The 14,537-nt window shown below is 30.1% G+C and overlaps 1 protein-coding gene across 1 annotated transcript in view; it reads right to left on the bottom strand.

The window, feature by feature from the left end:
- LOC138316737 (CD109 antigen-like) overlaps positions 1-14,537 on the bottom strand; it is a 491,941-nt gene that overhangs the window by 444,163 nt on the left and 33,241 nt on the right. Inside the window, exons 6-11 of the mRNA XM_069258397.1 lie at positions 12,810-12,880; positions 12,461-12,512; positions 10,015-10,097; positions 9,206-9,245; positions 8,915-9,011; positions 7,674-7,707 (exon numbers count right to left, since the gene is read on the bottom strand). Of these exons, the coding sequence (XP_069114498.1) occupies positions 7,674-7,707; positions 8,915-9,011; positions 9,206-9,245; positions 10,015-10,097; positions 12,461-12,512; positions 12,810-12,880 (377 nt within the window). The remainder of the gene's footprint in view (positions 1-7,673; positions 7,708-8,914; positions 9,012-9,205; positions 9,246-10,014; positions 10,098-12,460; positions 12,513-12,809; positions 12,881-14,537) is intronic.

Raw genomic sequence — 14,537 nt, 5'->3', positions numbered from 1 at the left:
AGTAGTGGTAAAGGACACCATTCCGTTTCTATAAGGACAAGATGTTATATCAAACATGTTTGTGTCACAGTAGTGGTAAAGGACACCATTCCATTTTATAAGGACAAGACTTTATATCAAACATGTTTGTGTCACAGTAGTGGTAAAGGACACCATTCCATTCTATAAGGACAAGACTTTATATCAAACATGTTTGTGTCACAGTAGTGGTAAAGGACACCATTCTGTTCTATAAGGACAAGATGTTATATCAAACATGTTTGTGTCACAGTAGTGGTAAAGGACACCATTCTGTTCTATAAGGACAAGATGTTATATCAAACATGTTTGTGTCACAGTAGTGGTAAAGGACACCATTCTGTTCTATAAGGACAAGATGTTATATCAAACATGTTTGTGTCACAGTAGTGGTAAAGGACACCATTCCATTCTATAAGGACAAGATGTTTATATCAAACATGTTTGTGTCACAGTAGTGGTAAAGGACACCATTCTGTTCTATAAGGACAAGATGTTATATCAAACATGTTTGTGTCACAGTAGTGGTAAAGGACACCATTCCATTCTATAAGGACAAGATGTTATATCAAACATGTTTGTGTCACAGTAGTGGTAAAGGGACACCATTCCATTCTATAAGGACAAGATGTTATATCAAACATGTTTGTGTCACAGTAGTGGTAAAGGACACCATTCCATTCTATAAGGACAAGATGTTATATCAAAACTTCCTGTCTTTAACATGAGCTATTTACAACAAAATAGCATCAATACTAATTCCTTTAACATGAGCTATTTACAACATAGCATCATTTACTAATTTCCTTTAACATGAGCTATTTACAACATAGCATCAATATACTAATTCCTTTAACATGAGCTATTTACAACATAGCATCAATACTAATTCCTTTAACATGAGCTATTTTACAACAACATAGCATCATTACTAATTCCTTTAACATGAGCTATTTACAACATAGCATCATTACCTAATTCCTTTAACATGAGCTATTTACAACACAGCATCAATACTAATTCCTTTAACATGAGCTATTTACAACATAGCATCATTACTAATTCCTTTAACATGAGCTATTTACAACATAGCATCAATACTAATTCCTTTAACATGAGCTATTTACAACATAGCATCAATACTAATTCCTTTAACATGAGCTATTTACAACATAGCATCATTACAAATTCCTTTTAAACATGAGCTATTTACAACATAGCATCAATACAAATTCCTTTAACATGAGCTATTTACAACATAGCATCAATACTAATTCCTTTAACATGAGCTATTTACAACATAGCATCAATACTAATTCCTTTAACATGAGCTATTTACAACATACAGCATCACTACTAATTCCTTTAACATGAGCTATTTACAACATAGCATCAATACTAATTCCTTTAACATGAGCTATTTACAACAAAGCATCAATACTAATTCCTTTAACATGAGCTATTTACAACATAGCATCAATACTAATTCCTTTAACATGAGCTATTTACAACATAGCATCATTACTAATTCCTTTAACATGAGCTATTTACAACATAGCATCAATACAAATTCCTTTAAACATGAGCTATTTAACAAACATAGCATCAATACAAATAATTCCTTTAACATGAGCTATTTACAACATTTAGCATCAATACAAATTCCTTTAACATGAGCTATTTACAACATAGCATCAATACAAATTCCTTTAACATGAGCTATTTACAACATAGCATCAATACAAATTCATTAATAAATAACTTTCAATTCCTTTAACATGAGCTATTTACAACACATAGCATCAATACTAAATTCCTTTAACATGAGCTATTTACAACATAAGCATCACTACTAATTCCTTTAACATGAGCTATTTACAACATAGCATCATACTAATTCCTTTAACATGAGCTATTTACAACATAGCATGCATCATACTACTATTCCTTTAACATGAGCTATTTACAACATTAGCATCAATACTAATTTCCTTTAACATGAGCTATTTACAACAAAGCATCAATACTAATTCCTTTAACATGAGCTATTTACAAACATAGCATCATTACTAATTCCTTTAACATGAGCTATTTACAACATAGCATCAATACTAATTCCTTTAACATGAGCTATTTTACAACATAGCATCATTACAAATTCCTTTAACATGAGCTATTTACAACATAGCATCAATTACTAATTCCTTTAACATGAGCTATTTACAACATAGCATCATTACTAATTCCTTTAACATGAGCTATTTACAACATAGCATCATTACTAATTCCTTAACATGAGCTATTTACAACATAGCATCATTACTAATTCCTTTAACATGAGCTATTTACAACATAGCATCATTACTAATTCCTTTAACATGAGCTATTTACAACATAGCATCAACAATTCAAATACTTTAATTCCTTTAACATGAGCTATTTACAACATAGCATACAATTACTAATTCCTTTAACATGAGCTATTTACAACATAGCATCAATACTAATTCCTTTAACATGAGCTATTTACAACATAGCATCACTACTAATTCCTTTAACATGAGCTATTTACAACATAGCATCATTACTAATTCCTTTAACATGAGCTATTTACAACATAGCATCATTACTAATTCCTTTAACATGAGCTATTTACAACATAGCATCAATACTAATTCCTTTAACATGAGCTATTTACAACATAGCATCATTACTAATTCCTTTAACATGAGCTATTTACAACATAGCATCAATACTAATTCCTTTAACATGAGCTATTTACAACATTAGCATCATACATAATTCCTTTTAACATGAGCTATTTACAACATAGCATCAATACTAATTCCTTTAACATGAGCTATTTACAACATAGCATCAATACTAATTCCTTTAACATGAGCTATTTACAACATAGCATCATATACAAATACAAATGAGCTATTTACAACAGCATCATACAAATTCCTTTTTTAAAGCAACATGCATCAATACTAAATTCCTTTAACATGAGCTATTTACAACATAGCATCAGCATCACTACTAATTCCTTTAACATGAGCTATTTAACTTCAACTAGCTTTTACAACATAGCATCAATACAAATTCCTTTAACATGAGCTATTTACAACATAGCATCACTACTAATTCCTTTAACATGAGCTATTTACAACATAGCATCAATACTAAATTCCTTTAACATGAGCTATTTACAACATAGCATCATTACTAATTCCTTTAACATGAGCTATTTACAACATAGCAGCATCATTACTAATTCCTTTAACATGAGCTATTTACAACATAGCATCATTACTAATTCCTTTAACATGAGCTATTTACAACATAGCATTCATTACTACTAATTCCTTTAACATGAGCTATTTACAACATAGCATCATTACTAATTCCTTTAACATGAGCTATTTACAACATAGCATCAATTACTAATTCCTTTAACATGAGCTATTTACAACATAGCATCATTACTAATTCTTTAAATGAGCCTTTAATACATTCTTTAATGAGCTATTTACAACATAGCATTCATTACAAATTCCTTTAACATGAGCTATTTACAACATAGCATCACTACTTATTACCTTAACATGAGCTTATTTACAACATAGCATCACATTCCTTTAACATGAGCTATTTACAACAAAGCAACATACTAATTCCTTTAACATGAGCTATTTACAACATAGCATCATTACTAATTCCTTTAACATGAGCTATTTACAACATAGCATCATTACTAATTTCCTTTAACATGAGCTATTTACAACATAGCATCATTACTAATTCCTTTAACATGAGCTATTTACAACATAGCATCAATACTAATTCCTTTAACATGAGCTATTTACAACATAGCATCAATACTAATTCCTTTAACATGAGCTATTTACAACATAGCATCATTACTAATTCCTTTAACATGAGCTATTTACAACATAGCATCATTACTAATTCCTTTAACATGAGCTATTTACAACAAACATAGCATCATTACTACAAATTCCTTTAACATGAGCTATTTACAACATAGCATCAATACTAATTCCTTTAAACATGAGCTATTTACAACATAGCATCAATACTAATTCCTTTAACATGAGCTATTTTACAACATAGCATCACTACTAATTCCTTTAACATGAGCTATTTACAACATAGCATCATTACTAATTCCTTTAACATGAGCTATTTACAACATAGCATCATTACTAATTCCTTTAACATGAGCTATTTACAACACAGCATCAATACTAATTCCTTTAACATGAGCTATTTACAACATAGCATCATTACTAATTCCTTTAACATGAGCTATTTACAACATAGCATCATTACTAATTCCTTTAACATGAGCTATTTACAACATAGCATCAATACTAATTCCTTTAACATGAAATATTTACAACATAGCATCATTACTAATTCCTTTAACATGAGCTATTTACAACATAGCATCAATACTAATTCCTTTAACATGAGCTATTTACAACATAGCATCATACTAATTCCTTTAACATGAGCTATTTACAACATAGCATCATTACTAATTCCTTTAACATGAGCTATTTACAACATAGCATCATACTAATTCCTTTAACATGAGCTATTTAAAACATACATCATACAATTCCTTTAACATGAGCTATTTACAACATAGCATCAATACAAATTCCTTTAACATGAGCTATTTACAACATAGCATCAATACTAATTCCTTTAACATGAGCTATTTACAACATAGCATCATTACTAATTCCTTTAACATGAGCTATTTACAACATAGCATCATTACTAATTCCTTTAACATGAGCTATTTACAACATAGCATCAATACAAATTCCTTTAACATGAGCTATTTACAACATAGCATCAATACTAATTCCTTTAACATGAGCTATTTACAACATAGCATCAATACTAATTCCTTTAACATGAGCTATTTACAACATAGCATCATTACTAATTCCTTTAACATGAGCTATTTACAACATAGCATCATTACTAATTCCTTTAACATGAGCTATTTACAACATAGCATCATTACTAATTCCTTTAACATGAGCTATTTACAACATAGCATCAATACTAATTCCTTTAACATGAGCTATTTACAACATAGCATCAATACTAATTCCTTTAACATGAGCTATTTACAACACAGCATCATTACTAATTCCTTTAACATGAGCTATTTACAACATAGCATCATTACTAATTCCTTTAACATGAGCTATTTACAACATAGCATCAATACAAATTCCTTTAACATGAGCTATTTACAACATAGCATCATTACTAATTCCTTTAACATGAGCTATTTACAACATAGCATCAATACTAATTCCTTTAACATGAGCTATTTACAACATAGCATCAATACTAATTCCTTTAACATGAGCTATTTACAACATAGCATCACTACTAATTCCTTTAACATGAGCTATTTACAACATAGCATCAATACTAATTCCTTTAACATGAGCTATTTACAACATAGCATCACTACTAATTCCTTTAACATGAGCTATTTACAACATAGCATCACTACTAATTCCTTTAACATGAGCTATTTACAACATAGCATCACTACTAATTCCTTTAACATGAGCTATTTACAACATAGCATCAATACTAATTCCTTTAACATGAGCTATTTACAACATAGCATCAATACTAATTCCTTTAACATGAGCTATTTACAACAAGCATCACTACTAATTCCTTTAACATGAGCTATTTACAACATAGCATCAATACAAATTCCTTTAACATGAGCTATTTACAACATAAGCATCATACTACTAATTCCTTTAACATGAGCTATTTACAACATAGCATCAATACAAATTCCTTTAACATGAGCTATTTACAACATAGCATCAATACTAATTCCTTTAACATGAGCTATTTACAACATAGCATCAATACTAATTCCTTTAACATGAGCTATTTACAACATAGCATCATTACTAATTCCTTTAACATGAGCTATTTACAACATAGCATCATTACTAATTCCTTTAACATGAGCTATTTACAACATAGCATCATTACTAATTCCTTTAACATGAGCTATTTACAACATAGCATCATACTAATTCCTTTAACATGAGCTATTTACAACATAGCATCATACTAATTCCTTTAACATGAGCTATTTACAACATAGCATCATTACTAATTCCTTTAACATGAGCTATTTACAACATAGCATCAATACTAATTCCTTTAACATGAGCTATTTACAACATAGCATCATTACTAATTCCTTTAACATGAGCTATTTACAACATAGCATCAATACTAATTCCTTTAACATGAGCTATTTACAACATAGCATCATACTAATTCCTTTAACATGAGCTATTTACAACATAGCATCATACTAATTCCTTTAACATGAGCTATTTACAACATAGCATCATTACTAATTCCTTTAACATGAGCTATTTACAACATAGCATCAATACTAATTCCTTTAACATGAGCTATTTACAACATAGCATCAATACTAATTCCTTTAACATGAGCTATTTACAACATAGCATCACTACTAATTCCTTTAACATGAGCTATTTACAACATAGCATCATTACTAATTCCTTTAACATGAGCTATTTACAACATAGCTAATTCCTTTAACATGAGCTATTTACAACATAGCATCAATACTAATTCCTTTAACATGAGCTATTTACAACATAGCATCAATACTAATTCCTTTAACATGAGCTATTTACAACATAGCATCATACTAATTCCTTTAACATGAGCTATTTACAACATAGCATCAATACTAATTCCTTTATAGCATTTACAACATGAGCTATTTACAACAAGCATCATTACTTTCCTTTAACATGAGCTATTTACAACATAGCATCAATACAAATTCCTTTAACATGAGCTATTTACAACATAGCATCAATACAAATTCCTTTAACATGAGCTATTTACAACATAGCATCATTACTAATTCCTTTAACATGAGCTATTTACAACATAGCATCAATACAAATTCCTTTAACATGAGCTATTTACAACATAGCATCATACATTAACATGAGCTATTTACAACATAGCATCACTACTAATTCCTTTAACATGAGCTATTTACAACATAGCATCAATACTAATTCCTTTAACATGAGCTATTTACAACATAGCATCAATACAAATTCCTTTAACATGAGCTATTTACAACATAGCATCAATACTAATTCCTTTAATATGAGCTACGTAAATGTTTGATGGCTTTCCATTTAAGTTAACCACACAAGCGACAGTGATTTAGACGGGGGAATCTGGACAGAGAAAACATAAACAATGCCGATCAGAACGGACTGCTCTGCTACAAACTTGCTGGTCATGGGGACAGTGGATTGTTTGTAGATGAGATAAAAGTGAACAATATCTGTTTAATTGATGAAATTTACGTATGGTCTGTGTAACGTTTAGACTAACGATCGCAGTCCCAATGCAATTAAGACAAGCTGTTAAATTACAGTAAACGTGTCAATTGTCATACAATCGTGATGCTGGGGCTGTTTTAAGCATTTTAAATGCATGATTTAAAAGAAACACCTTCAATGCTAAATTGGTCAAAGAGATTAAGGATATTTTCCAGTTTTTACTTTGAGTTGTTCCATCATTTTCTGTGATGGGAATCTGTTAATTTTGTGTTTACAAAGTCAGGATTAAACACTAAACATACATTCATTGGTTAATAATAATGGATACATTATTTAAGCTTACTCTGGAATTTGATCTAAAGTTAATACAGTATTTAATTAAATATAAATTTGAAAAAAAAAGAACTAAAATATTTGTACCATGGATATTGTACTATCAGCCAGATTAATTCTTCACATGTATATGTATTTTAAATTTAATAAAGAAAATAATATTTTAACATAAATTGCACCAAGGACCATCAATACAACTGATTCTGTAATAAAATGATACAATTTTAATCAAGTTATGATATTTTTAATTCTGTCTATATAAGAGTTTGCCTACTTATATTTGGCAGACTATTATTTCCAAATAAAAAGTGTAGAACAACATATTTATTTGTATACACTGCATTAAATAGAAAAAAAGAAACAACAAAATTTTCTTTAATAATTAATATTATCTCCCCTTGATTTATGCTAAATTTTTACCGTGCGCAACGCATGATTTGGTTGGAAAATGTCGTTTACGCACTTTCTCCCCCATGAGAATTTTGAAAAGTTGGCAAGTATGTGAAGAGTAACCATTGTCTTTATGAAGAGTAACCATTGTCTTTATGAAGAGTAACCATTGTCTTTATGAAGAGTAACCATTGTATTTATGAAGTGTAACCATTGTCTTTATGAAGTGTAACCATTGTCTTTATGAAGTGTAACCATTGTCTTTATGAAGTGTAACCATTGTCTTTATGAAGTGTAACAACTGTCTTTATGAAGTGTAACCATTGTCTTTATGAAGTGTAACCATTGTCTTTATGAAGTGTAACCATTGTCTTTATGAAGAGTAACCATTGTCTTTATGAAGTGTAACCATTGTCTTTATGAAGTGTAACCATTGTCTTTATGAAGTGTAACCATTGTCTTTATGAAGAGTAACAATTGTCTTTATGAAGTGTAACCATTGTCTTTATGAAGTGTAACCATTGTCTTTATGAAGTGTAACCATTGTCTTTATGAAGTGTAACCATTGTCTTTATGAAGTGTAACCATTGTCTTTATGAAGTGTAACCATTGTCTTTGTGAAGTGTAACCATTGTCTTTGTGAAGTGTAACCATTGTCTTTGTGAAGTGTAACCATTGTCTTTGTGAAGTGTAACAATTGTCTTTATGAAGTGTAGGCATTGCCTTATTTTGATACTTACTTTGCCAGAACATCCACTGTTAAATCTCCAGATGGTTGCCATGAAAACAACTTCACAAATGGAGATAGAGTTGCTGTTACACTGAACTTGGGCAGAACTGTTTCAAAACAATGAAAAGGTTTTTTCTAATTATCATTAATATACATAAATATTTTACATTATCATTTATTTCACAAAGAGTAAACAACCATAGAGTTAGGATTTAAATCAGTTAGATATATGATGATCGCAGAACTAGATAAAAGTGTGATTCCTTACTTAATATTCAGTTTTTGTGCTAACATGACTTACCGTACTTCTCAACACTGAATGTTTTTTCTGTTACAATTTCCTGGAAAAAATTAATAGAAATAGTTAAAGTTATATGTGGTCCTAACTGGGCGGAAATTTGTACATGTTATATTTTCCTACAGTTAAAGTTATATGTGGTCGTAACTGGGCGGAAATTTGTACATGTTATATTTTCCTAAGTAATCTATCGAGAACAACCAGGTTTGAATGTACGTATGTCAAATTCTTGTTGTTATACCTTATGTATTTTAGGTGGATCGAAACAATCCGAAACACACTTGCAGAAATCACTTTACGATCACTAATAACTCTAAAAAAATGTTAAAATGAAATTGTAGACCACAACCAGGCTTCATGGTCTGACCGTATGTATTTGTTTTACTGTGCTGTAAATATCAATATTATAATGATTTTTAGCAGAATTGACAAAAATCATTTTCAGCTCTTCTCTGTACTTATAAAATTAAAATCTATACATTGTAAGTATTGTAATTCTCAAAATATTAGTAATTCTTGATAGCGAATAAAATATTGAAAGCTTTTCCTGATTCGTGAGTCTTTAAAACAAATGATGTTTCTTTTGTAACCAAAAAAAAACCTGGCCAAAACACATAAGGTAAAAAAAACCTGAAGTCACTGTAAACTTGGTAAATTGTAAAATCTTGCAATTTACTTTTTTGATTTTTTTTGCGGGATTTATTTTTGTGAACCAACTTTGTAGCCTTGAAAGCATCATTCATTATAGACAGGGTGTGTTATGGCTTTTGAAAAAATTTTGTAAGGTTTTAGATTTCACAAGTGTTGCATACCGGGATGCTGGTAGCCATAATAGTTATCTTCCATTCTCCGTAGATAGGGTCATTAACAAGGTCAAAATCCACAACAACCACACCTGAAATTAAACCAAATAATACCTGTTATAAACCCATGTCACATGTAATTAAAGCAAAGAATACCTGTTATAAAACCATGTCACATGTAATTAAAGCAAAGAATACCTGTTATAAAACCATGTCACATGTAATTAAAGCAAAGAATACCTGTTATAAAACCATGTCACATGTAATTAAAGCAAAGAATACCTGTTATAAAACCATGTCACATGTAATTACAGCAAAGAATACCTGTTATAAAACCATGTCACATGTAATTAAAGCAAAGAATACCTGTTATAAAACCATGTCACATGTAATTAAAGCAAAGAATACCTGTTATAAAAACCATGTCACATGTAATTAAAACAAAGATTACCTGTTATAAAACCATGTCACATGTAATTACAGCAAAGAATACCTGTTTTAAAACCATGTCACATGCAATTAAAACAAAGATTACCTGTTATAAAACCATGTCACATGTAATTAAAACAAAGATTACCTGTTATAAAACCATGTCACATGTAATTAAAACAAAGAATTCCTGTTATAAAACCATGTCACATGTAATTAAAACAAAGATTACCTGTTATAAAATCATGTCACAGGTAATTAAAGCAAAAAATACCTGTTATAAAACCATGTCACATGTAATAAAAACAAAGATTACCTGTTATAAAACCATGTCACATGTAATTAAAGCAAAAAGTACCTGTTTTAAAACCATGTCATATGTAATTAAAGCAAAAAATACCTGTTATAAAACAATGTCAATTGTAATTAAAACAAAGATTACCTGTTATAAAACCATGTCACATGTAATTAAAACAAAGATTACCTGTTATAAAATCATGTCACAGGTAATTAAAGCAAAAAATACCTGTTATAAAACCATGTCACATGTAATTAAAACAAAGATTACCTGTTATAAAACCATGTCACATGTAATTAAAGCAAAAAGTACCTGTTTTAAAACCATGTCATATGTAATTAAAGCAAAAAATACCTGTTATAAAACAATGTCAATTGTAATTAAAACAAAGATTACCTGTTATAAAACCATGTCACATGTAATAAAAACAAAGATTACCTGTTATAGAATCATGTCACAGGTAATTAAAACAAAGATTATCTGTTATAAAACCATGTCACATGTAATGAAAACAAAGAATACCTGTTATAAAACCATGTCACATGTAATTAAAACAAAGATTACCTGTTATAAAATCATGTCACAGGTAATTAAAGCAAAAAATACCTGTTATAAAACCATGTCACATGTAATTAAAACAAAGATTACCTGTTATAAAACCATGTCACATGTAATTAAAGCAAAAAGTACCTGTTTTAAAACCATGTCATATGTAATTAAAGCAAAAAATACCTGTTATAAAACAATGTCAATTGTAATTAAAACAAAGATTACCTGTTATAAAACCATGTCACATGTAATTAAAACAAAGATTACCTGTTATAGAATCATGTCACAGGTAATTAAAGCAAAAAATACCTGTTATAAAACCATGTCACATGTAATTAAAACAAAGATTACCTGTTATAAAATCATGTCACAGGTAATTAAAGCAAAAAATACCTGTTATAAAACCATGTCATATGTAATTAAAACAAAGATTACCTGTTATAAAACCATGTCACTTGCAATTAAAACAAAGATTACCTGTTATAAAACCATGTCACATGTAATTAAAACAAAGATTACCTGTTATAAAACCATGTCAAATGTAATTAAAACAAAAAATACCTGTTATAAAACCATGTCACATGTAATTAAAACAAAGATTACCTGTTATAAAATCATGTCACAGGTAATTTAAGCAAAGAATACCTGTTATAAAACCATGTCACATGTAATTAAAACAAAGATTACCTGTTATAAAACCATGTCACATGTAATTAAAACAAAGATTACCTGTTATAAAATCATGTCACAGATAATTAAAGCAAAAAGTACCTGTTTTAAAACCATGTCATATGTAATTAAAGCAAAAAATACCTGTTATAAAACAATGTCAATTGTAATTAAAACAAAGATTACCTGTTATAAAACCATGTCACATGTAATTAAAACAAAGATTACCTGTTATAAAATCATGTCACAGGTAATTAAAGCAAAAAATACCTGTTATAAAACCATGTCACATGTAATTAAAACAAAGATTACCTGTTATAAAACCATGTCATATGTAAGTAAAACAAAGATTACCTGTTATAAAACCATGTCACATGTGATTAAAACAAAGAATACCTGTTATAAAATCATGTCACGGGTAATTAAAACCAAAAATACCTGTTATAAAACCATGTCACATGTAATTAAAACAAAGAATACCTTTGAACAACCTTGAACCTTACAACTTACCAAGATATGGGGTGTTGTCTTTGTAGTGCTCCAGCTTGTTTCCTTTTGGGTCCTACAAAGAAAATCATTCATTACATCACTGTAGAGACAGCCATTTAATGTCCTTTGAACTAAATTTTATTGAAAGGATGGAAAAATTGTAGACAATCAACACACTGAAATTAAAACAAGATGGAAATTCACTGAAAAGTTCCTTCCAACCTTAATGTGTAATTTAGAAAGGAAATTTGCAACAAGTCATTTGACAATTATATGGTTGACAATAAAATATCATACCTTTTTCGAAAATAAAACATTCAAATCATTTGAAAAGACAATCTAAGAATATTTAAGACAACATACAACCTACCGTTATGATAACATCTAAGTTTGTTTCCATTGGTTTGGCTGTTGATGACAGTATTGCCCCTCTAATGTGAACTACAAATAAATGACAACATCATCAAATTAAATCCTCTAATACAGACTTATGAAAAAGTGTAAGGAAATTTCAAAACACTAGAAATTCTGTGGTGCATTCTGGACTATGTTGAGGGGACAAAGAAAGGTAAACAAGAGGCCAGAGAGGCCTTGATGGTCACCTGAGTGCTGATACAGAAAGAGCATTGCAAAGTTGGTTCAAATCTGTAATAAGTATTTACGAATTCAAATAAACTTTAAAGTTGAACCTTCGCATTAAAAAATTTTTATTCTTTGTTTTTCATTTTGATAGTTAGTGTACTGTATTATGTTACCAAACCTTATGCTTAAATTTCCAATTTGCTTTGTCAACGTTAAACAACAAACCAAACTAGAAGTCAGTCAGTGTCAGTGATTTTATAAATTTCACTTTTTAATCTATGAAGATTATTTGGTTCCATCAAATCTGCTAATTCAGAAGAAGATTTTTGAAATTCTAACCATTTTGACCCTTTTTGGCCCTGTCCCTCTGGCTCCTGGGGGTCAGCCAGGACCAATATGGATATGGTGTTAAAATGGTATTTCAGGCTAATAATTCCAACCCAGTTTGACTAATTTCCTATGAAAAATTAGCAAATATGTTCATAAATGTGTTTTTTCTATATACACTATAGTAAACTTGACCCCCCCCCCTCCCCAGGGGGAAACACGAGACCCCAGGGTCATATAATTCACATTTTTGTAAAGGACCTTAAGACCTTTCCATCTATAATGAGTATTTGATTCTACCAGTTCCAGAATTTCAGAAGAAGATTTTTGAAGTTTTGGCCTATTTGACCCCTTTTGGCCCCGCCCCTAAGGCCCATGGGGGTCAGTCATGGAAAATTTGTTAAAAGGATTCAATGGCCATTTCATAGGGATATTTCTGACAACATTTGACTAATTTCCTATTATAAATGACCAAATAATGCTCAAAAATGTGTTTTCCCTATATAAACTTTAGTAAACTTAACCCCCTCCCCAGGGGGAAACCTGAGACCCCATGTTCATATAATTCACAGTTTTTGTAGAGGGCCTTGAGACCTTTCTATCTATGAAGAGTAGTTGATTCTACAACATCTGTGAGTGGTGAAGAAGATTTTTGAAATTTTAGCCATTTAGACCCCTTTTGGCCCCTCCCACAGCCCCTTGGGGGATGGGGGTCATATAATTCACAATTGTGATTGGCCTTATGCCTTAGAAGGTTTGTGCAAAATTTCATTGAAATTGCTTCAGCGGTTTTGGAGAAGAAGTCAAAAATGTACCGGTAAATTGTTTACGGATACACGACGCACGACGCACAATGGACGACGCACGACGCAGAAAAGACGATTAGAAAAGGTCACCTAAAAATCACTATTTTCGACGTGATTTATTTTTATATTAAATCTTCTACCAAAATATGAAATAGTGCCTTAAAACCCTATTTCATAACTGATTAATACTGGTACCCTCCTAAAATCATTGCAATGAGCATTTAAAAAGCTTTTTCAGATTACAAATACAAAGTTGATAACAAAACAATATAAAATTTGAGGATTGGTATATTTCTTGGCTGATTCTGTTTTTAACAGTACATTTTCCAATACCTCTGCCTCATGTTGCCTGATCGGAAAGGGCTTAAAATACAAAAACAGGG

This window comes from Argopecten irradians, chromosome 2 (assembly GCF_041381155.1).
Source record: "Argopecten irradians isolate NY chromosome 2, Ai_NY, whole genome shotgun sequence".
Lineage (NCBI taxonomy): Eukaryota > Metazoa > Mollusca > Bivalvia > Pectinida > Pectinidae > Argopecten > Argopecten irradians.
Note: the sequence above shows the minus strand (reverse complement) of the source record. Positions and strands in the feature narration are given on the sequence as shown.